The sequence below is a fragment of the Linepithema humile genome, chromosome 2 (genome assembly GCF_040581485.1).
Source record: "Linepithema humile isolate Giens D197 chromosome 2, Lhum_UNIL_v1.0, whole genome shotgun sequence".
Lineage (NCBI taxonomy): Eukaryota > Metazoa > Arthropoda > Insecta > Hymenoptera > Formicidae > Linepithema > Linepithema humile.
In genome coordinates this window covers 28618585-28645169 of record NC_090129.1, presented here as the reverse complement: position 1 = coordinate 28645169, position 26585 = coordinate 28618585, and the positions used below count along the sequence as shown (strand labels likewise).

Below are 26585 nucleotides of genomic sequence, written 5' to 3'. Positions count from 1 at the left end.
AGACAAATTTGCCTCGACAGACTAAGAATCTACTAGCGAAATTTCGTTCGCCGATACAGCATTCTACACTCGCCAAATCCGATCGCATTATTTCGCGGGGAGAGACGGTAACCAGACGCGCCATAAACGCATCTGTATTTTATCCCATCTGCGTTTTAATCCACGCCAATCAAAATTTATCTAAGCTGCTGTAAACATCATTAAAAGTTCATTTGACTCATTACTCCTGCACGCAACTATTAAATGTAAAATAAATTCGGAGTAATGCTAATTCGTCGCTTATCAACTTTTGTTCTGCGGAGCTTTCGTTTTTCGGATTAAATGGATACTTCGAACGTACATTACCATTGCTTTGTATCTGCGTATATTAAGCGCCTTGTGAATTACTCATTCCCGTTAAATGATACTCGCGAATGTCTAAACCCCCGACTCCTGATTACGACGCCGAAGCCAATAAAGCATCGTAGTCGAGAGCTGCGACTCAAACTTCCCCGTCGCCGTCCGGCGATGCACTCTTCATCCCGTCAACCGGTTTCCGGTGTCAGCTATACGCCCGCACACACGCGTACGCACGCGCGCGCGCGCGCGCTCCCGAGGGAGAAGGACGCGGGGGTGGAAACACGACAGTGGGGTAACGATTGCATCCGCGGATGCCTCTGATGCAATCTGTGTGCAAAGCGGTATGAAGTTGCAACTCCTACGACGGAGGGCTATGGGTGGATACGTCGCCGAACGGGGGCAGAAGGGGGAGGGGGGAGGGCGAAAAGGGGAGGGGGGGGAATGGGAAGAAGGGGGGAGGGAAAGGGTCAGGGGGGGATTCGAATCGCGGGTGGAAGAAGGACCGTCGCGTTCTAGGTCGTGTCTCAGGACGGCGAGAGGATGCGCGGGTAGAGGGTTACGTTATCGGGCGCGGTGGCCCTTGGCAAGGGTGGTTTGCAACCGGGATCGACGAAAGCGCCGGATGGTAAAGCCCTGTTCCCGGGGCGTGCATCACGGAGCTTGCGGGCGGGGCCTGTGCGGCACGCCCACTATGGAATGAGAGTAGCTTTCGCGTCGTCGAACCACGAAGCCGGTGCGCTGGTCCCTACGTCCAGGACGGCGTGCATCCCCACCGTTTCGCGCGTTTTCTCCCGCCGGGATCTCTCTCTTTCCTTCCGGAGCTTTTTGTAAGGACGAGCCTCGCCGCCTTACGACGGGCACACGGACGTCTCACATTTCCGCGGACATGTACGCGTTTATCCGAGGTGTGGGAGGTGGCTGAGACGCGCGGGGGGAGAGGGGGGGGGGGAGGCGACGGGCGCGGAGGGGCGAGCGCGAAAGGGGAGATGGTCGAGGCGGGCTGGCTCGCTGTGAGAAAAGCTGGGTTTTCTCCGAGAGGGGCGATAAAGGAGAGGGACAAGAGGGAGGACTAAGAAGCGCAGGAGAGGGACAACTAAGGCGAGAGTAACGTATGCCCGGAGCTAATTTGCCGGAGCTTACCCGGGGAAATTACGAGCATCCTACGCGATGCATCCGAATATCCTCGACGTCCAATAAACGATCCCGATGCCCGGCTAGAAGTGTAGAAAGTGGACTCGTTCGAAAATGCAGCCGCGAAGAAAGACCTCAAATGTACGTGCTACATGAATACATATTTACCGTCGCATACGAATTTGATGTGTGTCACATTAAATAGATAAAATACTCTCTATTTTCTCAAATTCTGAGATTTTGAGTCAAACGAAATAATTTATCAGTCAGTCTTTTTTTTATTTTAATTTAGTGAAGAGAAATTTCTTCGCAGAAATTTAATAGCATACACAATTGAATCGTAATCAATTTATTTGTTTTGAAGAATTTTTTATTTTAATATTTTAAGTAGTATTATTGTGCTAAAAGTTTTATATTTTCTTAATTTTAAACACAGACACTAGAATACTTTTACTTCCGAGATACTTCCGAATAAAGTTACAAGCACAGAATTTCACGTATTTTATATATCGTTTCTATAAGACACGTCCACATCTCAGCAAAGTAATGCGCGTCACTGCACAGAAAATATCTCATCATATGGTGGCAATAAGAATGTCGCGTTCATATATATTCACTGGAAGACATACTGCACTGGTGAACATTTATAGATATTTCATAAAATCATTGAAAAGTTTACATCATAAAGAAATTTTTACATCATGAAATATTGATTATCACACTGCAATTAATATGTTGTTTTTATAATTATGAAATATTCATATATATATATATATAAAATAAATTGAATTTCTTATCAGTGATATTAATATATTAAAGTGTACACATCAAACGATTAGTCATATTGCTTCATCATCGTTTGTTAGCAAAGAGAATTTTTGAAAAGGCGATTGAAATAAAATATAATTTGATATCAAAATGATAAAAAAAAAATTTCTTTTTAAATATTTTTAATTTTCCAATCGCTTTCTTATATATTTCAACTTTTAATGAAGCTAGATAAATATAAATAGCTTAGAATATATAAATTATAAATAAAGAAGACCATAATAAATTGATAAGAATTATTTAATTAAACAGTATGATTCATTCGGAATGTCACAAGTAAAATTATTTACGCAATTTTGATTATTTATACGTTCTTGTATTTATTCGGGGTGGAGGCTTTATTTCTTTCGATTGATTAATCGAAACCACAATAAAATAAACTTCCATTTCAAGATCTGAATTTCATTACGGAGCCGCGCCGCACCAGAAACATGATAGTAAGCGCAATAATAAAGAGGTATTGCAGACGGAAAGCCGCGAGAGTAAGATATGTACGCAGCGAGATACGCCCGCGAGATATCTGTCGCGCGGAATCTGCGCCGAGCATGTGGTCTCTGGCGAGCGTTAAGATACAAATTGAAAACCATTTGGCAAATCTCCCCGTCGTTCGAAGTGTTAATAAATTCAGGTTTACGAGGGTCGGAGGGTTACACGTTATGGATCCGCGCGAGGCGCGGCGCTTTAACTTGCATAAAAGCGGCCGCGAGCGTACGCTCGCTATATACGCGCGCGCAAGGAAGGGAATCCCCGCGGAATATTCCGAGGCATCGGAACGGATCTTTTTATCGCTCGATCGAGCGGAAGCCCGCGTGCAGAATATACGGCCGTGCAATTTGTTGAACCGAAGGTAACGTGTGCGCGAACGTTAATAAAGACGCTGCGGTGAGATGAAATTTTGAAGTAAGGATAGGCGGATTTCATATGTCGCGCCTGCGTTACGTTATTTATGCCCTTTTTACAAATCGATGGAGTATTTGGTGAAATAAGAAAAAAAATTGTGACAACGGAACGTAGACGAAAATCACGACGCAAATTTTTCGCATAAAGCTGTATAAAGTTTGCGAGGGCTGTGCGATTAGAAATTATAATCGACACAGATGTCGCAAAGTAGCTCGAGTTCTCCTCAAACTTTATTTGTTTCGAACCTTTTATGTTATAAATTTGGCGATGTAATACAAGTGCATTAAATCGATACTCCGAATTTTCCGTGTGTCGCAAAAAGTGCTCGACTATTAGTTTGCGGGAGGCTAAATTTGACGCAAATGCTGGCGCACGGTGCGCCCTTTCGTGGAAAAGTCGATCGGCCCGCAATCAGCTTTCCGGCTGGCCGTGTGCTTTATCCCTCTCGGTTCCGGGGTTGCGAGCGATACAGAATTTAATACAGCTTCAACATTCAATAAACTCCGGCTGCGATCGCGCACATGTGTGCCGTGCATACGTCCGCGTCGTGTCACGCTAAATTCTAACTTGTCGTTGAGAGAGTTGTGCGCCGTAATCCCCCGACTACTGCCTCGACGCGAGTCCCTTTGAGGGTGAAAACGTTACCGCGAAGCAAAGGGAGGGCCGGTCGCGCGGGCGAGACGGAGAAGAAGGCTATCGAGGCACGGTCGTAGTTTGCGGGAAATCTGTATATAATACGACGTAATAGGAAAGAGGAGATTTCAGTCGGCGCTGAGAGGGGCGGGGAGGGCCCGAACGGGATGCGCGGTGGGCGGTGGGCGAGGGAGGTATTATCTGCGCGATGCGACGAGGAAATGTACAAGTGGAGCGTGCGAGGAGCGGGACGCAGGAGGATAGGTGAACGACTCAAAGGCAAATATGAGGTTTGGAAATTTGGATTAGGACCTTCATAGAGGGGGCGGAGGGGCGCGCGGGTGGTCCGTCGATGTCCCTTTTAGAGTTCTCGCGGGGCGATCAAGCGAGCTGAGTGTGTGTGGATGTTGCGAATGGGGCTTTTCCACATGGCGACCAACATCAAGCTGCTTAGACGACTCGAGACTCGGGTTAACCCGTGCGGATTGCCTGAATCGTGCATTAAGCCAACCGATCGCAAATTGTCGGCGAAATGAATATGTTTTCGCTAAATTTTCAGTGGAATTGAATTAAAGATTATTAAATCGTGAATTTTTAATTACATACGCAAGGAAATTAATTTCAGAATTTTATCTTTGAATACCACTGCACTTTGAGAAATTAAATCTAATAATCAGTCTTTTTTTCTGTTACAAGACGCAAATAAAAATAGATCGCGGAGAACAATATTTAAATAATAGTATTTTGTTTTCTCTGTCTTATGAAATCTGAATTATCATTTTTAAAATTGCTTTCTATTTTGTGATCACGATTTTTCGAATTTATATTACTACGATAATGGAAGCCGCGCGGCTGTAATGTTCTCTAATGAATTATTCATTTGTTCCTGATCTAAGAGCGATATCTAATATGATTTACAATTACAACTAAATGCCGCAGGATAGAATAAAACATCTTAATAAATCAATATCTCCACAGAAATCGAAGAAATGGAACAAAAGAACCACATCCGGTGCACAAATAATCATTCCGATTCTCCCTGTTGCACTTCCGACCGATCTGTTTTCATCTGTTTTCTCAAATTTGTAAGAAAACATCTCTCACAAAATGTTAAGAGGCGAAATGAATTATTCCACTTTTCGCTTTTGGGCAGACGTGACGATCGTTTATCTCCGCAAAGTGATTCAATTTCGAAAAGATAATGTGTCGGCACCACAGATATATACCTTCCAGCCGCGCAGTTATGTAAGTTGAAGCAGCCCTCGCCCCTTTCAGCCCGCGTGGACGTAAGGCGCGGCGTAAACGTGGCTTCGCGAGCGCCCCGGTACACCACTCGACAGTGGGATGCGTTATATATCACGGGGAGAAAACTTCCAGCATAGATAACCTACTTGAGGAGTTAGCCCGCGTACATGCAAATTTCTGAATTATTATGCCGCGCCGAGTACATTATGCGAGCCGCCGCCCTCCGTCGTCTCTTTCCACGCTCGCTCTCTTTCCCCGGCCTCGCGCCGGCTCTCGGGCGAGACGCCTGCAGTTATCTACCCCGCCTATCCTCGCCAATTGCACTTTGCAATTAATCTCCGATACCGCACGTGCGCCGGAATAAAGGGCCGGCGAACTTCGAGCCGGAAGTTGGTGAACGTAACTTGCGTCGTTACACCGCAATGTCCGCGAAGTCAACTTGGGAAGGATTTATCATTAATCGAGTGCAAAGACCGCTATAAATCTAATGGTTGATTTAATTTATTGATTATTAAAAGTGAATGGTCCTTTTTTTTTTTTTATTGTCATTGGAGAGAAAATTATGCAATAATTGGATTATATTTTATACAACTACGGGAATGAGTACGCGTATTGCAGTGCTCATTTCGCAGTGCCGCGTTACATTAGTCTCTAAATAGAAATCGGAAATAAATGCAAGCCAGGATATATAAGTGGAAGCGTATATTATTAACGCGTCATATTATTAGTCACTTATCAGCCCACGAACGAGGCTGGCCCGACCTGCCACGCTGTTCTCAGACGTGTAACCTAATTATAATATCATAGTGATGTGGGCTGCGAAGAGGGGAAAAATCCATCCGGTCGGAGCGCAGTTAATCGAATTCGCCGTGCAGTTTCCGTACTTCATAATGCAGAAAGGCACGCGGGGCGCGATCGGGAGCGGCATTTGAGAAAAAGTTCAAGACGACGCGGAGACGTTGAGCAGCTCGGGAAGGAAAAGACTCTCCGCGTAACACTTTCTCCGATTAATTGCGTTAATTGTCCCGGGGCAATATCAGGCGGCAATTAAGGCTGCGACGGCTAATTAAGTTCGGAGCGGAGACATCGGTCCGAGCACTAACTCCCACCCTCCTGTAACCCTTCACCCTTTGTCCCTCTATCTGCTTGCGTGTCGTTCTCTCGCTCGCTTCGTCGCTCGCGATAGCGCACAAAGCTGCGGACTAACTGAATTTTCTTGAGCAGTCAGGCGTCCATCAAAGATCCCGACGATGGAAGGGCCCTTGTAAGGGCCTCCGAGAAGGGCATGCCGGAAAGACGGTAACCCGCTCGCATCCTTTCCGCGACAATTGCGCAGGGCCGTGATTCGATCCTTCCCAGATTAGTGAGTTCCTCGCTTCGAAAATAGCCGCAGACTGTCTGAAAGATTTTTCAAAAGTGACGCCACAGCCTGTCGCAAACACCTACGGTAAGCCTTTGCAACGTTTTCGAGCGTCCTTATTTTTATGATATGACTTTGAAAACTGAATTTTTAAGACAGTAGTAAAAAAAAGAGTGCCAATCACGCTTGTTGGAACGCTATTTAAACTTTAAACGACGTTTGCACGGTGTTTCGCGCGCCGCTCTTTTCACTAATGCGATGTCAAAAGATTGTAATGCAATATGCTGCGAAACGGACGTTTCGCCTGGACGAAAAATATTGGGAAAGTGGACAAAGGGAAAGAGAGCGTAGGATCGGCCCTGAGTATCCACCTCACCTATAGCTAAACGCATCTAGTCTGTATACTGGGTGTATGCGATAAGTAATTCACTTAGACCTCTATTGAGTTAACCCTTGCTTCTGTCGTGCCTCCATTTAGCCTCTGAAACCCGCTGTTCCGGCGGTGCTTTTCCTCCCCCCCGCCGCCTGTCTGCTCGCGTCTTCCATCGTGGGTTGTCGTCGGACGATATTAAAATTATCGACGAGAAACGCGCGTATACTTTGTACACCCTCTACGCGCGAATGCAGGCGCAGCGCAAGCGGGAGACGCGTCGCGAGCAACGCTCGCGAACGAACAGCGGAGAAAGCCATTGCGCTGTCGCCAAATCAAACGTGCAGATTTGAGTGAGAGAAGTTTCGATTCGGTAGAAAAGAAACTTAAAAATTCACCCACGACACACAAATCTGAGGAAACGAAATGTGCTACAAATAATAAGCGTAGTTGCACATATGTTTGCCCGAACAAAAATTCTTTAAATTAAATATTGTGTCTCAGTAATTTAACGTTCGACAAGAGCGCCTGTTGTGCGAATTATTTTTGCAACCGAGTCCGGTCTCCCTCGTTTCGTTCGGCTCTTCGGAGTTCGAAATTCTCCACGTTGGCGGCCTCATTGGATGAAGCGAGCAATTGATATCCGCTCGATTACGTAGGGTGGAGTACAGACGGACGTGGAGGGGGGCGAGTCGGAGCGAGAGGGGGCAAAAGGTCAGGTCATATTGCGGATAGGCAAAGTAAGTATCTACCTCGTCGAAACGTCGGCATAAGACCACTTAGAGCAAGGGTTCGTCTCTTTGGGAAAGCTTATGGTGGGCCCTCAAAGTGGCCATTACCAGCCGATGGTTGGCTCGTAGATGGTCAGTAAAATCGACGGCTAGCTCTTCCACGCTTCCTCCCCCTTCCCCTCCTCCCCCCCCCCACCCCCCGCATCCACACCCATCGTCCAGCGTTCCGCGCTCTTACTTCCGGTTAGCATTCCCCGGCGAACTTGTCCAATTAGGTGTGTCAAGGGGTATCGAATAATTATGGCGGTTTATAGCGGCGGCCGCATCCTCTAGTGCTCGATTGATATATTCCGGAAATTGTCTATTTTGTCGATTCCGAGCGGGATTTCGCCCGGGGAGCCCTATTTATTCGGGATAAGAATGACGCCGCGAAGCGGGAGTTGTCCTCGCTCTTTTCAGAATTCACATCACGCCGAGATCGCGGGCCGGTTTTCCGGATCCGTTGGATGACAGTTCGGCGATGCGAGGACGTTCAATGGGCAAACGCATGTCACTTCTGTCGTAGGGTCTAGGTCACGACTCCGTTAACATACGCGAAGGGTTTGATAATTGACCTGTTACCTACGTACGCGAACATTTGACAGTTACTCGATAGTTCTCGCCTGCTACTAACGTCCTTCCCGTAAGCCTCGGGGTGTTACAGTTGCTTCGTAGTCGTCGCAGTAATAATGTTGTAGTCACCCGGCTCTGTCATTGTTGTCAGAGTTTTGGTACTACTGCAAAATTGATGTCGCAGAATAATGCCGTCGTCCGTTCGTTTGTACAACTCGGTGCAACTTCACATTGAATTTATAATCTTTGATATGGCGAAAAATCATAATAATTATCTGCAATAATTTTGATATAAATGCAGTCCTCTTGAAAATAATGCGATGAAAAAACGACGGAAAAATTACAATAATTTTGATGCGAATATAGTCTTCTTAAAAGTAAAATGTAGTAAAAAAAAACAGATAAACGAAGAAGGTATGTCGAACTGCAATTGATATTTAATTCGCCCATGTGTTGTGTAACAAAGATAATAATTTATGTGCAAAAACTGTCTTTCAAGAACGCTGATATTGCTTCTTTATTTACTCGGTGCTTCAATTACGAAACCGCAGAAAAAAAAATCACGAAACAAAATTAATGCTGCGGGCTCATCGGAGCGGAGTTTTAAAAAGACGTCTATAACGAGGAAGGGTATCGTTCGCCCGGCGGCGCAGGACACGTTTAAAGAATTAAAGTATCTAATGCGAAAGAAAGGTCTTCGAAGCCGCCGTTTGAAAGCGAAGCATTGTCTGCTTAAGCCTGGCATTCAGTGACCTATCTCTCTCACCGCCGCGCGACCCGTCTCTCTTCCTCCTCGGATATAAATTGCGAAAGGTAGGATAGAGCGAGGAGGGATCGGTGGAGGGAGAAATAAGAAATTAAGAGAGAGTCTTAGGAGAGAATAAAGCTAAGAATTAAGGCGGTGGAGAGAGGCTCGGAGAAGAGGAAAGTAAGAACGACGAGGAAAGAAAGAGGGACGGCGAGAGGGACGGACGCGGAAGAAGAAGAGAGAACGAAATGAACTGAAACCACTGCTGGCGCCCGCTTTGGGGCTTAAGTCCTCCGAGGGATTCTTACTCGCGCGTCATTTAACAAAACAATTAGAAGTTAACCCCTTCCTGCGTCCGTTCATTCTTTTCTTGCGAATCTATGTCCCAAAATTAAGGAGATTTTTAAACCACCCTTGATTTTTATCAGCGAGAAAGGTTGCGCTTCTTCAATTTTTCCGATCGACGATCGAAATAGCGCCTCGCATTTCTTTCACGAGCTAATCTAGAATGCGCGGTACAACGTAAAGAGGACTTTTCCAACAATTATGAAGATAAAGTTTCACGCGAACTTCACATGAACGGTTTGGGGCAGTAATATGCTAAGTTGTACGGCGCAAACTTTACGCGAGCGCCGGGAGGAGCCGTATATTATTAATGAGATTTAGCAGTCGTTTTCCTAATTTTGGAACTTAATCCTCAGCGTGCTATCCCTGAGAATATAAGAATTTTCGATTCGATCATAATTACGCGTGAGTTTTTCCAAAGTTTTGTGAGAAAATTTTTCCAACGTACTTGACAATTGTAGAAGGATGCGTCAAAGATCGAAATTCAACAACAATTTCATATAAAAAGTTTCTAGGAATATCAATCAATTTGCAGAAGAAGTCTCTTCCTTCGCTGACAAGCACCTCCTCCTCACGTCGTTCCACGAGTCTCGCCCTTCGGGTAGATAAATATAAAAAGTATAGCGCAAAGCAAAGACATCCGTTCTCCGCTGCGTGAGACCGCGCGGATGGAAATCACTCCCAATCTCATCGTTCGTCGGTTCTCGCCGCGGCCCGCGCCCTCGTCCATCCCCTCCCCTGCCTCGCGAGAGCCGCGCTGAGCGCCGAAGAGACAAAATAAATATGCCATCCATGTTTCCCCGTCGCGGCCACCATGAAATGTGCATAATCCTCAAACGAAGAGGGAGGTTTGAGGTCGGGCGGCAGACCGGCGGAATCTTCGGGCTGGGGGCGGAAGGGAGGGGGAGCGGAGGTGAGCGAAAAGATTTCTACCAATTATCGACGGCGCGTCTTTTGATCTACGTACACCGACGCGACGCGTATGTTGATTCTTAAAACTCTCTTATTTTTATTTGAAAAACCCGCAGAGGAGAGAAAACTCCGACTGCCTGCCCCTATCTACGTGTATCCCTCTTCCTGCCACCGCACTTCCGATTCCGCGGTGGATATTTCGTTCAAAAAGTGGTTATTTTTCAGGAAAGGAGAGACGCTGGTGTGCCGAGGCGTAAGATCCTCCGAAAAGTCTCTTCGTATTTGTCTCTTTATTTTTTTATCTTAAAGGATTTTTAAGATATGACAAAAAGAAAGAAAAGAAATGAAACTTTTCCCAATTGATTTGCCGTCTTATTATTTCGCAAATAAGAGTCGCGGTTTTGTATGAAGAGGTTTTAATTAATCTTTAATTTAAACGAAAAATATTTAATATTATTGGGAAATTAATTTTTTTCATTAATAAATGCAGCGAGCAAACGAATTTCGCATTCATGCGCTCGGGGAGACGATCAATGTAAATAATACAGAGTTCGCGGAGAATCGTATTTATACGCGTAATGCGACTTTTATCAATAATGTCAAAGTGAACTCGCGTGGAAATCTTAGAAGTCGCAAAGGCGATCGCGATGGCAGGCGAACGTGAAAGAAACGATTCATCAAGATCTGCGATTCATAAAAGACTTCTAATCCCGAATCGCGGCGGCGCTTTCCAACGAGGGGGGAAAGGGGGGAGGGGGGGTAGGGGTTGCGGCAACTTCGAGTGGCCATTGTAATGTTAAGCGTCCATCCCTCGCTCCCCTGCCCCAGCCTCGCTCTTCTTACGACAAAGTCTGTTATCTCGGCGGCGCTTCCACGGCAGGAAACCTCACCCGCTTCTCATTTTCCCGCAAACGAGAGACTAAAACAATAACGAAGAAACGTAAAGATTCGCGCTATTGTTATTGTGGTTATTAGCAAATGAATAATTTGCGCAAACCCATTATCGCTTATTAAGGTCGAATTATTGCTACGGCACTCCGCGGCCGCAACTTAGTGCATCCTCTTACAACAGTGCCAGTAATTAGTAATAATCCTATTGGAGAATAATCGTTGCAATTGCAAAAGTCGAGATTCGATCGTTACGATTCGAATGGTAGATTACAAGTTATTGATCGTGAAATTAGATTTTCGTAAAAATTTTACAGCAAAGTAAAAACCCAAATTCCAATGTAGCGTTAAATTAATATCGATTGTGTCAAAGGTACGATTGTTCGTCTTATTAGTTTCTTAAATAAATGCAAGTATAAAAAAAATGGCAAATAATAGCACACGTATAAGAAAGTTGATACGCTTGAAATTTTTAATAATATATTTCGTTCGATACAATCGTTCGTCGTGTTTTTTATTCTCATTTTTCTAAGCTCAGAATAGAAATAAGCCATTTTGTTGATGGCATTTGTCCGACGGGGGGATGCACGGCAATCACTATAGCCGAATCACGAGAGGCTCGAGGTCAATGAAGAGGAGACAAACTCCGCGCGACGGACTGTTCATGCGAAAGCCACTGGGCTTTTTAATCGACGTCACCCCGGAACGTTCGTCCGTCCGTTGCAGATTAATTTCATCATGAATGTTAGCCCAACACTCGAGGTCCAACCGCGAGCAAACACCCTCCACGCACTCTATTAACAGTTTAAAGCGTATTACAGTCGCGTCGCTGGACCGCGCTTCGCACGCATGATCAACACCGGCGAGTCCACGATTCGCTCGAAAATAGATGGCTTTGCCCGGTCAAATAAACTTTATCTAGAGCGCTGCGGGTCAATCGAAATGTTTAACGCGCTGTAAAATAGTTTCACGCATCAGAAGGGAATATATTCTCTCCTCCTCGCGTTGTTCAAATTTCAATTTCGATGAATTATTATCGCGCATCTTTTGCATCCTTGCTCCGTAGACTCGTCGCATGACGATTGATTCGGCATTGGAATTCTGTGTTCCAAAATGATTCTTTATTTTTTTCTGCCGGGTTGAAAAAAAAGCGGTTTTGAAAAAAAAAAAAAAAAAACGGCATGCTACTAGCTCGCCGAATCGGCGGGGAGAGCCAATTAGAGCGTGTTTCGAGGGGGGTGCGGGCTCCGTGTGCACGCCAGTAGAACAAACCAGAACCGAGGCAGACGGCAAAGCGCGGGCACCAAAGTAAACAGGGACAGACAGAGGCGTCGGGAAGACAAGGAGAAAAATACGAAGCGCGATCCCCTGCCTTTCCTTCTCCTTCGCCTTTTTCGGTAGAAATAAAACTGTTGTATCTACTAATAAAGGCGGAGTCTTACTTTTAAAAGCGCGCACTTCGCTCTCTTACTCCCACCCCCATCGCTCTCTTTCTTCTTCTTCGTCCTGCGTTAAAATAGGAGGGATTAGTTCCTATGGTAGCGCGGGGGCTTAAGCATTGATGAGGTTTTTAAATGGGTTCTCCTTTGACGATGGTAAGAGAACGCGAAAGGCGAGTAAGGGGCGGCTACGACAACGAGGGCACTGGGAGGGGGGGGGGAGGGGGGAGGGGGAGGGGGGAGACGGGCGATATTTACCGGGAGATTAAAAAATCGAGAGAAAAATTAAGTGTTACGGGGGCACGCCCCTGTCTCTTGGACTTAATTCTACGTAATCCTCCGCTAAGATCGCCGAACCTTCCTCCGCCGCGTCCCTCCCGCGCGGCCCCGTCGCCCTTCCATATTATTCCGCTCGAAGAAAGGTCGATCGAGATTCTCGTTTTCCCGCCGCGCGAGGGATATGTTTCTCGTCGCTCGCTAATCGTCCGGGATCACGCTTGTTCGAGGAAGCGAGAGAATTCCGCCGAGAGCCGACGTGGACATTGTTCGAATATTGTCGAGCGAAACCGATGGATATTGGAGTCGCGAGTCTCGCTCCGTGCTGACGCTCGCGCGGCATCGGCCGATAAGTAAGAATCGAACGTCCCCGGAGTGAGGGTTCGGCTAGTTCGCAGCTCGCCCTGCGAAAGTACTTTTTTCCCCGGCCGGTCGCGCTCAAATAATAATGAAGCTTAATTACATGAGGCCAAGTCGATATGTTGGCGGTACAAATATTTAGAGGGCGAGCGGACGATGGTCGCGAAGCGATGTTATTAGTAAATTAACTGACATCAAAGAAAATGCGAGCGCCGGTCACTTACTCTGCTAATGGAAAGCCCGCATCGTCCTACGTGCGAGAGATATACTTGTATATATTTCGCATAGGTATTTACAAATATACACATTTATATATCATTTTATATATATGTAATATGTTGTGTATCGAGAGAGATATACTTTAGATTCTACTATTTAACAATGTCGCATATTTGCAAAAAACTATAAGCGAGTTTTAGACTTTGTTTTTACTAATCCGCTGTTAAATCGTACAATCGTTTCATCGTTTTTACTTATTTATTTCTACATGAATCTTCGGCGTTTACAGCATGATATAATAATGCACGCAAGTAGTTTAAACGCTTAAAATCCATCAAATATTTTGTAAGACGTATACGATACAAATAATATATGAAACTTGTTTCATTTGAATAAACGTGATTTAATTATCAACTTCTCAATTTATTCATCTAATTTTATGCTAGCTTGGCAATTTCTCAAAGTCTCGCCGCAGCTGTCATCGTTGACGAATGAACGTTTTAATGATCGTCACCAAGTCGGAATCCCGAAGATTGTCGACGTTTAAGGGGATGACGCGCGCTTCCCCTGACGGGAAGTCGGAAGATCCGGCACGGCACCGTCTCCTCGCCCGTCTCATCTCGAAGACCGGCTGCTCTCCACCGGGTGTCCGTTGTAGAGGGTCTTAAGGGTGATTTTTTCTCGTTCCTCGGCCTCGCCGGACTAAATTTCGCGCGTTAAGCCCTCGGTGTAATCCCGCCCTTAATATTCAAAAACGTGATCGCCCTGCCAAGCGCGCCGAGAAACTGGTCCGTAGCTAGTCTAACGGAGACACCATCACGACGGGGAGAGAGCTTTTCATATGCTAATTGGCATTCGTCATTTTCTTATGGCGCCGACTTAAGTGTGCTTAAGGCTGCTAACTCCTTCCTAGGCGTTAGAGAGCCGGCTAGGCCTCGCCGGCGTTCACGTAATTGGACCTCTCGCGATTCGAACGGCGCTCACATGCCGGCAAATACGAAATTCGTCATTCCCGAAATTGTTCGGAAGCTTCGCTTCGCCGAAAACGACCCGATTATGAGATGAGATTTCACGTCGATAGCTTGCACATTATATTCGTTTATTGTTCGATTTTGAAATTTATTCGTCGCATTATTACGTCAGTTGTATAATTTCGTCGTTTTACCACGCCAATTATCGTAATAACTAAATATTACACATTTTATCAAATAATTCTTGAATTTCATTAATGTGTGACGAGGACCGAAAACATGTAGCAAATATAATGCATTAATTTACATAATACATCAAAAGTAAATATAAATTTATATAATACTTTACACGAATTTACAGTTAGCTAAAATATTTATCGTGAATAAAATTATGTTAATGATAATAATTTATATATTTAATAAACCGGAGAATTTATCTGCGAGCTTGAATGGCTTAAAATTAAATAAAATTTAGCCGTAACTGACAGATGTTTTCAATTCGAATATCGAATACCACGAGTATTACTTCAACAAATAGATATGATTGTCCTTTTTTCGCTCACAGACTAATAGCGATATTAAACTGGCTTACACCTTTGCACGATACGTTAGTGTCGGTAATGTTATCCCCATCGCGATACGTAATACGCTCTATCTTTATCATAAGATATCTCGACGGCATATCTGTAGGTAGATAACACGCGCGTATTCGTCGAATAGTGCCGCGCCTGTGCATCCACGGTGAACGCTGCTTTCTTTCTCCGCGACGACAGATGTAAAAAGGCGGAAGACGAGGTTTTCTCAAAGGGTTGCACGAGAGAAAATTCTGCACGAGATGTTGCCACCATGTAAACGTGCCTCGGGAGTGGAATATTAACACGACAAGATAGTGAATGCGGTTTTTTTTTAATCGTCGGAAAGTACGAGGGCGGAGCAAGTCTGAATAAGCGCAAGTAAACGACTCTGAAGTGCGTGATATTTTACATTGCAGTTTTATTTATTCTCTAAAGAACTATTATGGTTATTTATGCTTCTCACTAATTGAGTCTGTTAAAAATTTACACGTATTTAACATTACAAATATGTGTGATTTTCTACAATTCCACAAACGCAGTGTGACTCACGATGACACATAGATCAACTGATATCAGACACGTGTAACTTTCGCAATACTTCTCATGACTTCGTTTGACATTATGTATAATATTCCGAATTTTAATAAAAAAATGATAGAATGCATTGTACAATATTTAATTAAGTACGTTTGATGGAGTTATTTAAAACTACGCATATGCGCGAATGTGTATGATAAGACTTTAATATATTTTATCTTAATTAAGGGCATCTCTTTGGCAAAAAAATGTCAGTTCGTTTCCCGGAAATGTTGAGAAGTGGATCGGAAGTGGAAGGCGGTTTGTCCGGACCAGCAAATCCGATACCCAGTCAGTCAATCGATTGCGGCTGCGGACAGATGCAGTGCCCGAAATTGGCGAAATTCGCAACGCGAAAACTGTTTGTGGGATTAATTTGTTGGATTGGTGTTGTGCAAGCTGCATCGTATGCTTATTTTCATGTGACAGGATCTACGATAGCCAGAAGATTTCAGCTTGATCCTTATTTAATGAGTACGTAAAGAATGCAAGAAAATATCTAATTGGAGGAGTAACATAAAAAATATTGCAGGCGCTATTTTTATATTTTTACTAGTAATTAATTAATAATTAATTCTAAATAATTATAAAAACAATTATTTACTAGAAAATGTTTTACGAAACGACTAACTATATGTTGTTTTATTTTTTTATTAAATTTATTTAAATGAATTTCTAACGTGAGAAAATCTAATATTTGTCATTTTTTAAGAAAGCTATCTTTTTCAGACTGGATTATTGTTACGGCAGAACTGACTCCTTTCATCCTTGGATTGGTGGTGGCATATTGGGGCGACAGAATACACAGAGCTTCATGGATTGGAGCTTTAACCCTGTTGCAAAGCGTTGCGTATTTTCTTTTGATAATACCTCACTTAACACATCGCGTTCGTGTGGTCGAAGAAGCGGAAAATGTCACTCACATGTCATTATATGCAGGTCAGTGATTGAAACTCAAAAAGCGTTTAAAACTCAAAAAGAAAATAAAAAGTGAGCTAATTGAAAAATATATTTTAGACGATAGCCCAGAATTATGCAGTTCTGGCTTATCCAGGATCATTAGTGAGGAAAACGAGTCTTGCTACTCCACTATGGCTATATTGATTATAGTACTGATCGTAGCTGGGATTGCAAACATCGCATATTACGCACTGGGGATTTCTTATTTGGACGATAATACGAAGAAGCAACACGTGACCGCCTTCATCGGCGTGATTGTCGCCGTGAAGATCATCGGGGTTCTTCTCGGGTACCTTTTGGGCTGGGGATGTCTTCGGTGAGCGCTCTAATTAAATACATTTGCAAGTTCCCTAAACATTGAGCACACATTTATAATAGTTATAAATACAATTGTTCTCAATTCGTCTGCGTGCAGGATAGACGCGGAAAATTTCAGCATCGTGACGTCATATCAGGAACAAATCGGAGCGTGGTGGCTTGGATTTCCAATCCTCTCCATATTATTGGTGGTTCCTGGCTTGCTGCTTTCGTGGTTCCCCAGAAGACTGCCCTCAGAGGTATAACGCAGCGAGTCCCTTAATTAATTGAGTCGATACAATTTTGCGATACAAACTTGAAAATTAATATCAGACTCTTTTATCATAATTGTTGCAGAAGTATCTTTGAAATCTAATTACACGTATTCTATATTAGATTGTTGAGCAAGCCGCGGCCTCGCTTCTCGATGCGGCTGCAAATCGAGCGCCTCACCGAACGACCACTAGTCAGAAAGTCGGCAGTCCGGATTTTTGGCCGTCGTTGTGCAGATTGATTACCAACAGAATTTTGATGTGCAACATCGTGGCGACGGTATTCTACGCTGTGGCACTCGTCAATTTTATGGCCCTCGAGGATATAATTTTGGAGTCTAGATTCCACATGCCCAGACCGACAGGAATGCTCCTTGGATTTAGCGATCCTTTGTCATCCAGATTAGTCACGAGTAAGATTAATCGATATACTCATTAATATGCGTACAAATAAACAAAAAACAAAAAGGAATTATAGCGATATGAGTTTAAATGTGTCTATAAAATGCGAAAATAAATTATTTATGCACATTTTTTTTTCTTTTATTTTATGTTTTACGATAAAATATAATATCGATGAAAATAATTGATTTAACTTCAATTTATTTCAGACATTGTGAGACCTGTTCTAATCGGGCTGATCTTAATTATCAGCGGTTTAGTGTTAGCTAAAGCAAAACCACGGGCAAGATTTATCATCAGTTACAGTCTCGTCATCGTACTCTTGACAATAGCGATTATCATCTCGCTAATCTTTGCCACTTGCAACAAGCCGCCTATCATTGGCCTGGATAGAAACTAGTGAGTGTATTAAAATCAATATTCCATGTCAGTACTAAAACTATCGGCAATTTCACGTTAAAAATAAAGAAAAAAGCGTCATATTTTATTCTGTGATATTTTATTACGCATAAACTCGGTATAATTATTTACACGAAGTTATGAAGCTAAATTTATTACATCATGTTTTTGCAGCGAAAAGTTGTTGAAATATTGCAACAAGAATTGTCATTGCTCGAAAGACGCCGATTTCCGACCAGTTTGCGAAAGTTCGGGAAAATTCACGTATTACAGTCCTTGCTACGCCGGTTGCACCAAAATCATTTACGTTGACAATGTGAAGATCTACAGCGATTGCAGTTGCGTGCAGGATATGACAGGGTGGGGTAATGACCAAGCGAAAGATGGCCCGTGCGATTCGACTAAATGTCAGGTCGGCTGGATGCTTTTTGAGGTAATTGCTATCTTGTTCTTCGTTCATCTTCACAATACATTATCTTATCGAATTGAGCAATTGCTGAAGTATCTAAATTAAAATCTTGAAAAAATTGATTTTTTTTTCAGTTCGGCTCTTTGCTGGCGTACGCGCTAATGGCAACCATTTTCATAGGCGATTTATTGATTAATATAAGATCTGTCTACAAGCAAGATAAAGCCATTAGCATAGGCTTTTGGATGATGTGGCTCTCAATTTTCGTCTACGTCCCCGGCAAAATTCTTTACGAGCTCGTCGCACGTCAAGCGTGTCAATATTGGGGCAGTGAGAAAACAATTTGCCATTTACACAATAGCGAAAAACTTGGAGATTACTTGTGTTACTTTACAATATTATTCTTGTCGTTAAGTCTTTTATTCAAAATTGTCGTGTGGTTCTTCTGCAAGAATTTACAGCTGTACGAGGAAGTCGAAGATAAAGACTACGAAAATGGGGCGCTCCAAACGTTAATAGAACAAGCAGCGGAAACTAATAGAGCAATTGAGCAACAAGGAACTTCAATTGACGACAGTAAACATTCCTTTTATAACAAAAAATAAAAGTTACAGCAATTCATTTTCTTTAATCGGTCACAAATAATATTTGCAGACAATACGAGACAAGTGGAGGCGATTATCGAGCCGGAATCGAGGTCGCCGGAGACAACAGTGCCGGAAGAGGATCAGCCGAAGGAAGAGGAAGGTGCCCAAAAAAGCGCACCTTTGAAATACGGCCCGTTAGGCCCGGGCGATCGTCGCTCGAGTTCGAACCTTCCTACTACGAATCAGAATTCGCGATCGACGATCCGAAATCTCGACTCCGACGACGAGTTGGATAGCTCGAGCGACGAGAGTAAGAAGCGATCGCATCCACAGATCGCTTACATGCCCCTGGAACTCGACTCGGACGTCGAGAGCGATCTCGGCGGTGTCGGGCCGAGATCGAGGAAGCGTGTTTCGGGCAAGGATTTCGACGAGCCGGATAAGAGCGAGAGCGATCGACCTAAGAACTCGTCGTTGAAACGCCGATTCCCGAATCCCGATAATTACGGGGATCCGCGAAGAGCCGGGCATGCCCGATTCAGGAATCTAAATGACGACCGGGATGACGGCTCCTCGACGACAAGTAGTTTCGAGTTCGCGAAGAAGGGTCAAGAGAGCGACGTACCGCGGCAGGGCGACTTCAACGAAGTTGGCATACCGATAGTGGATCCGCTTCCGGACATAAAGGGCAACTCGGCCGGCGCCAACACGGCGCACTTGAAGGACGTCAAGTCGCTGATCGATCGATATGAGCAGAACGCGAGTCAGGAAACTCTGGACGGAGATCAGTTATCGGTGAAGTCGATGGAGGGTACGAGGAGTCGGCCGGAGAGCAAACTGGGTGTACCACTGGTGGCTATGGTGCCTGGCAGGTCGTCCTCTCGAAGACAATTCTCTTCCGGCTTCGGCAGCCTGCCGGACGTGCAGAATAAGAGTTCTGATCCGCGCGCGGAAGGGCGCAAAACGCCTAGCCCGAAGCACTCCGCCAAAGAGAGGCAACTAGCGTACAATCAAACTGACCTTTGAAACCTATGATCGCTCCTAGCGAATGACGCGTAATAGCCGCGGTAGCCATGTTTCTAAAAATATTTACGGTAGAGCGAGTGATCTATTAGCGGAATGAAGCATTATCGCGATAAATTTATATCTCCGAGCGATAAGATATTCGAATAGTTTACTGCAACCATAAAAGCGTTATACTATTTTTGTCACCTGTCACATCTGAGACATAAAACAGCCAACTTAATTTTGATAGATAAAAAGTAAATTTTCACGATGTTTTTCTTTCATTGCCAATCGTCATTTTATCGTTGGTTGACCTAATTGTCACACGCCCGCAAAACTGATATGACTGATAAATGACTGATAAATATTTATTTGCATCCGTGTAAGTTTTTCAAATCTTTCGAATAAAAGAGAGCAGGCTGATAAAACGTTTGCTGCGTATAATGACGTCCAGTATAATAATAGTTTTTTTGATATTTAATAAAAGTTCATCGTATTTTAACTTTTGTATGTTACTTTGTTTATATATTAGTAGTATGTTCTTGTTATTTTTTTAGTAGTATACTTTTTAGTGGTACAATGCTGTAAGAAATAAGTATTTTCAACGTAGGTAACTCGTTATTCGAACAGGGCGTAGATACATTATATGTATTTATCATGAATAGATAAATTACAATGTTTTTTCCTTACTAATTTACTAATTCAAAGTATAATCATTATATGTACAATTATCTTTATAGATAATTCACACTAACGAATCATTTTTATCATTGACAGTGTAAGCGATGTGTACGGAGTGTACGTATACTTATCGTATACGTATCGGCATTTTTTTTCAAGATCGTTATTTTTCATTCAAACATGAGTTTCTAAATAAAGCAAGTGTTCACGTCGTACCTACAACGAGTTACAAAATTTGGCTGTTGCAGCGATAAAAATAATTAAATTGAAATTAATAAAACATCGATCGTTGCTCCTCTTGCGAACACCAATGGATGATTTGCCAACAATCGATTCTATCTAGGTTACTACGAACTTTAAATATCTAAGCAGGTGCTTAAGGTACTTGTAAAAGTCTTTATTTCGCGGTTCTCGCTTCGCGTTTCTTTGTTCGATCCTTCTCGCTTCCCGATCCGAGCTTTCCCTTCGCGTAACGCACACGCTCTCCGAAGGAAAGGTTAAACTTCATCATCGATAATCGTTCTTCAGTGCGTCTCGCCAGGCTCCTCGGCTATGTCCTCCAGTTCAATCTCCTCGTCAAAGATCTTCACGTCTTTGACGAAATACCAAACGCCCATGTCGAATAGCGTGCCGATTGAGACGAAACCTAAAACGGCATTGCGATTAACGAGGGAAACGATTGTACTTTTTGAATTGTGTACTTTATGAGAGACTCACTGGCTGCGGTGAAGTTCAGCAAATACCTCAACGCCTCGCCGTTATATAGCCAGCAATTTCCCGTTCCCGTGCACGTTTTACCCCACACAAGACAAGTCTTGTCTGCAGAAGATAAAATATTAATCAATTTTCAAATAGAGACTACAATTAAAGCTATACATGTGTACATTTCCGATAAGGGCTTGAATTAATAAAATCACGGCGCTCGACCGAAGGAAAGAAATAGACGGAGTTTACTCGGGCGCTTTATCCTCGTTTATCGCTTTAACAATGTTACTCCACGCAATCTTTTTCTCGGTTAATGCCTGTCCATATCTCTTGTGCAAATACAATTTATCACAAACCTAATATAAATCCAAACAAAATGGGCGACGGGATGAAGGCTAGAAGGCTCATTATCATTAATCCGAAGCCCATGGCAACCGTTTTGTCCTTCTCGTCGACGCATCTTACGGAAACCAGAAAATTTGACGCTCTTCCGGTCGCGCCGCTGAACTTCAGCAGACACACGACCGCCAGAAAGATGTAGAACTTGTGCATGCAGTCGACCGGACACGAACCCGGAACAGCCGTTCCCAAAATTCCTTCTATGGTGGACTCGGTCGTCTCCAAAGAGGGTTCGGTGGTGAATGGAAAGGTAATGTTGGTGAACGGCTGCGCCAGAGAGCGGCTCATCTTTGGTTTTACGCAATTGCAGTCCGTATAAATTTTACTCGCATTGTTAAAAAGCTAGAAAAAATATAATTAAATTAAATATATTTAATTAAAAAATTTACACGTTGCACTGTTTGTTGCGGGAAATTTCATCTTTAAATTTTATTATAATTCCTTATTATTGTTTGGAAAAGTTTAAACAAAGCTCATTCGTTTTAAATAAATTTTCAATTTCAATTGAGAAAATGAAGTAACAAAAAGATTCTCATTTTCTAAAGAAAATGCAGTCGATTCTTTTTTCATTATCTTTCGCGCAAAGATTACGTGAAGCAATATCAAACCTTCATGCTGCGGCAGCCAGCGTGACACGCGGATATGTATGTTTGCCCGTGCTCGGAGCACACGGGATTATATTCGACGTAATCGCAGTGGCAGTGCTCGTTGCAAGGTAACTGCGTTTTCAGGACGCCGTTCGGCTGAATGGCAATCTGATTATCGTTCGCCGAGCAGCCGAGGAAAGCGTAAGAGACCATTCCCAGCACCGATATAATGCCGATCATGACGTTCCACGCCGCCAGATATCGAGCCTTCGGCTTGTACTTGGAGATGATCAAGCCGGACAGCAGAATGCCGAAGGCGCTGAACACCAGGCCGACCGTGCCGGTGATCAGCGACGAGACCGACGCCGACTGCTTGTACTGGGTCTCGATGTACTTCGGCATGAAAATCCAGTAAGGCATGTAGCCTATGAAATAGAAGACCGTCGCCATATTGTTGCACATTAGCGTCGTGTTTGTCAGTAAGCGCTTAAACGTTCTCAACATGTCCGAGATTGACGCCGGCAGCTCCGATTCTTGCTCGCCCTTGATACTGGCGGCGGATTTGTTGCGCTCCAGAGCGAGAACTTTGCGAGCGGCCGCCCTCGGCAGGGTCTTCGGGAAGAGAGCGACGATGCTTGCGAAAATGAAGAGCAGGATGGCCAGGATGATCCATCCAAGCCACCAGGCGCCCAGCCACCTTGAATACGCAATTGCGTTGGATGATTACATAAGTGCCCTTTTTTCAAAACGTTTTAATACTTTGGAATGCCAGTCGTGCCGGTGCAAGCATTCGTTAAAACAAAAAACGTGTTGACTGATACGAATAAAATAAATAATAATAAATCTATAACAAGTTTCGACAGAACTTGTTGATAGAAATCATTTGGAAATTTTCCAATTACGATCACGGTATTTGACAGCGATAAGCAGTATCGCTCAGATAACAGTCGCACTTCATTTTTCAATTGTCTGGGAAAATCAAAGATTGTGTAATTTGTTCCAGGCTCAATGTGAAAGAAAGCGAAGGAGCTATTTTCGTGACACCTGTTTTAAAAAGTATTACACTTAAAAAACTGTAAATATGTAAATTTTGCAAATAAGCGATGTATAAATGATAAAATTTAACAACTCGTTTTTTTTTTAGTAAAAAAGTAATCGTAAATTTTCCGTGACAAATTATGTTTATAATTATCGAGTTGGAAGGGAATGTTGAATTTATTACTCGAGTGCAAAGGGTTAATGATGAACAATTAATTATTTTCATTATACCTGGGATCCTGCGTCGTGATGGTCGGAGTCAGAGTCGGGCTGACGTAGAACTTCAAGGAGAACGAGGCGAGTCCGTAGCCGATAGCGGGTCCCAGCATCCTCAGGAAGTACGAAAAGCTGATCAGCGCCGGCGTTTTCGACTTCTGTATATTGTCGTCCATGTACGACACCCCGAGGGTGTAGTAAAGGGAGCCGCCCACGCCGGACACCAGCTGGGCTATAAAGAGTAACACTTGCGGCGCGAAGTTCCCGTCCTCGACCTCGCAGTCGGTCCCGCGATTTTCTTTGCCCAAGCAGAGGGACTTCCGATGCTTGTCGGGAATGTCGCTTGTATTCAGCGTTCGCGGCTTCGCCCCGTATTCCTTAGTCAGCGACAGAGCGTCCTCGCCGGGGCCGTAAAGAAAGTGCGGCAGCATCGTTAAGCAACAGAAAAGTACGACCTGATGAAATAAGGATCGATTGATAAAACGGCATTGTTTTCGTGATTGAAGAATAACATTGAAACCGCGAGCTTTAAAGAAATTATACTTATATTCTGACCGGCGTCTTTATTAAGCTCCCAATAAATTGTTTTCATTTTCATTCTTCCTCAATTTTTTTTTTTTTTTTTTTTATCTATTTTACGATCGCATTTTAAACGCTTCAGCCGTCAGCTCGATGCATAAAGGTTCGAGCACTCCGCAAGCGCCTCTTTACTATCCGAAGAATGGAGCGCTTAGCTAAGCATACGACGACGAGAGTACGATGGTAAGAGGCATGAATGAGCGTAGCTACGATTCCAACACTTCCTAATTTAATTAAGAAACCGACCAATCGGTGAGGTATGACGTCTACCGGCTCGCTCCACGGGGCGTGTGCCGACAGCTGATTTCACTTCTTGCCGACGCGATCGGAAAGTACGGCGCGCGAATGTTAGATGCGGCGCGATATCGCAAGCAACCGATTCATGCGGCGAAACTTACGGTGTAAATACCGAATGCGATCCATCGAGGCCTGTGACCCCTTCCTGCGTAATACGACAGAGCGACGGATACGAAAAGCTGCGAGATGTCGTTACCCACTGTGATGAGACCTGCGTGCAGAAAAAGCGCGTGTTCAGCGCGGACGGCGCGTTACGAGGAAGTTTCAGAATATTTCAGCCGCGCGATGCAAATTGCGGCGTAGCCGTTCATCTAACGATGTCCACGTGTCGCCGTCACATTAGATTAATTCCACGTTAAATCTTAGACCTTGCAGTAGATTGCTTTGAGCATCTTAAATTATTTTAATAAGCTACTGCATAACGATAATAAATAATAAAGTTAACGTTAACGTTCAATTGTGAAGTATTCTTCACATCATTGCGGATGAGATCAAATTAGTAAATTAATTATCGATGAAAAATTATTTTCGACAAAATTAAGAAAAATGCAACGACGAAATATTTGGTGGAACGAACTGATTATTCGTGTTTACAGCAAGTAATTTTTTCTTTTTACTTGTATATATTTTTTCGATTTTTCTTCTAAAATATTCAATCATATTTGCAGCATAGTGCCGAGATATATAGAAATATATTGGTTTTCGAAATATTTCTGAACAAAATTCGTCGCGTAAGAAGATAGAATGAGAAACCCGTGTCGCACATACCCGTCGTCTTCGAAGGTATTTTGAATCTCTTCTCGATGGTGGTGATGGTGCCGTTGAAGTATGCATAACTGGCGGAGAATATGCAGCCGAGGACACCGTAGAGGAAGACGTACGCCTTCTTGTTGGCAAACTTCTGCAGAATCGGACCCCTGAAGCACCATATGCCGCACGAGGTGTCGTCGGTGATCGGCAACTCCCTGAAGACGTCCTCGAGGCCCCTGGTCGGCGTCGTGGGCGACGACGGCGTCGCGGGCGGCGTCGCCGGCACCCGCAGCAGCTTCAGGTTCTCCGGCCCGTTCTTCTCGTGATTGGAGTTGCTCGAGTTGTTCTTCATCTTCGCCTCAACCGGGTCGTCGCGACTGCCCGCGCAATTGGCGAACGCCTAAGCACCAAGCGGCTACGAGCGAACTCAGTGACCTCAATCGCGGGTCGCACGGTACCGTTTCGACTTGGTCGTCCTCGCGGCCCTTGGCATCGCTTTTTCGTTCTCGTCCCGAACTCACTCCCGCGGCCCCGCGCTCACTCGCGGTACTTATCTCTTCCTCTCGCACTCTCGTTCCTCGTGTCCCGTCACTCTGTCACGGTCACGTGTTCTCCATGTTTCGACTCGGTCGCGCTCGGACAACACCTACGCCGGGGAGACTCAGGGGGTTGACTGCGGCTGTCGCGCCTGCGGCTCAACGATTTTATCCCACGGGGATGCTCAATGACGATGGCGACGGAAAAGTTTCGAGCCTTGAATTGGACCGAAGACAAATATGTTTGTACAACAATCTGCGATTGAATCGACGGTATTATCGGACGGAAGGTGATTATTGGAATATCGATATTATTGCAATAATATTTAAACAAGTTTGTTGTAAAAGTGTCGCTACAATCTCGTCTCTCGGATAAAAAAAAAAAAAAATACGAAGCTGTGCTTCGAGTATATATAATTGCCGTCCAAATGATAAATGTTGCGATGTGTTGCGTGTCGTGCGTGTGAAGCCGCTCCGCGAGAATTGACGAAAATCTATATATAAAGATGAATTACAAGTCTCGTCGTAAATGATGAAAGAAGTGTGTTTCGCGAGCGAGATGCAGCTATGAAAAATTTCATGAAGCGCGGCCACCTACCGCTTGATTCCCCGAAATCGAATCGAACGTTCGACCGCGGCCGTCCTCGAATGGAGTATCGATACGCGATACGGCGGAGATGCCTGCGGAAGAAAAAAGTCGATCGATTTACCGATCGCTCTGCGGCCGCGAGTCAGCGCGGTCCCTCGCGAAATATAGATTCGCGACCGAAAAGGCGCGATATTCTTTCGCAACTGAGGTGCCTAAACGCAACACAGAGAGCAGGCCGTGTTCTATGCCCACTGAGGGATCCCCACCGCCCAGGAGCCGATCGTACGACAGAGAAATTCACGATGGTGGATCTCCTTACACATACCCACGATCCACCGTGTCGCGTTATCAAGCGGGTAAATTCTGTCTCTCGCAATCAGCTCATACCCCCACGCCTCGCGTCGCTCGCTCTCTCTTTC

The 26585-nt window shown here is 44.2% G+C and overlaps 2 protein-coding genes across 4 annotated transcripts; one reads left to right on the top strand and one right to left on the bottom strand.

The window, feature by feature from the left end:
- Positions 1–15005: 15005 nt before the first annotated feature.
- Positions 15006–20291, top strand: Oatp33Eb (Organic anion transporting polypeptide 33Eb). The gene is made up of 10 exons (XM_012359641.2): positions 15006–15275; positions 15648–15932; positions 16188–16397; positions 16476–16734; positions 16834–16975; positions 17112–17400; positions 17599–17788; positions 17963–18221; positions 18332–18773; positions 18852–20291. Exons 2-10 carry the CDS (start codon positions 15668–15670, stop codon positions 19808–19810), a joined length of 3015 nt encoding a protein of 1004 aa, XP_012215064.2. The 5' UTR covers positions 15006–15275; positions 15648–15667; the 3' UTR covers positions 19811–20291.
- Positions 20292–20423: 132 nt separating this feature from the next.
- Positions 20424–26432, bottom strand: Oatp58Dc (Organic anion transporting polypeptide 58Dc). 3 transcript variants are annotated; one of them, XM_012359645.2, is made up of 8 exons: positions 26176–26432; positions 25060–25833; positions 24393–24502; positions 23431–23870; positions 22183–22858; positions 21532–21916; positions 21188–21289; positions 20424–21116 (listed from the first exon to the last, which is right to left on the bottom strand). In XM_012359645.2, exons 2-8 carry the CDS (start codon positions 25391–25393, stop codon positions 20995–20997), a joined length of 2169 nt encoding a protein of 722 aa, XP_012215068.1. In that variant the 5' UTR covers positions 25394–25833; positions 26176–26432; the 3' UTR covers positions 20424–20994. The 3 variants fall into 3 exon arrangements, with proteins under 3 accessions (XP_012215068.1, XP_012215066.1, XP_012215067.1); XM_012359643.2 differs by having other exon boundaries at positions 25060–25794; XM_012359644.2 differs by having other exon boundaries at positions 25060–26432.
- Positions 26433–26585: the final 153 nt, after the last annotated feature.

Excerpts from the sequence above, each read along its gene's own strand:
- Oatp33Eb (XM_012359641.2), top strand. The coding sequence starts at position 15,668 with ATGTCAGTTCGTTTCCCGGAAATGTTGAGAAGTGGATCGGAAGTGGAA. Across the intron at positions 16,398-16,475 it reads TCACATGTCATTATATGCAG|ACGATAGCCCAGAATTATGC; the intron begins GTCAGTGATTGA and ends AATATATTTTAG. Across the intron at positions 18,222-18,331 it reads TCGGCTGGATGCTTTTTGAG|TTCGGCTCTTTGCTGGCGTA; the intron begins GTAATTGCTATC and ends TTTTTTTTTCAG.
- Oatp58Dc (XM_012359644.2), bottom strand. The coding sequence starts at position 25,393 with ATGAAGAACAACTCGAGCAACTCCAATCACGAGAAGAACGGGCCGGAG. Across the intron at positions 23,871-24,392 it reads TCGCATTCGGTATTTACACC|GTCGTACTTTTCTGTTGCTT; the intron begins GTAAGTTTCGCC and ends TTATTTCATCAG. Across the intron at positions 21,917-22,182 it reads CTGGCTGCCGCAGCATGAAG|CTTTTTAACAATGCGAGTAA; the intron begins GTTTGATATTGC and ends TATTTTTTCTAG.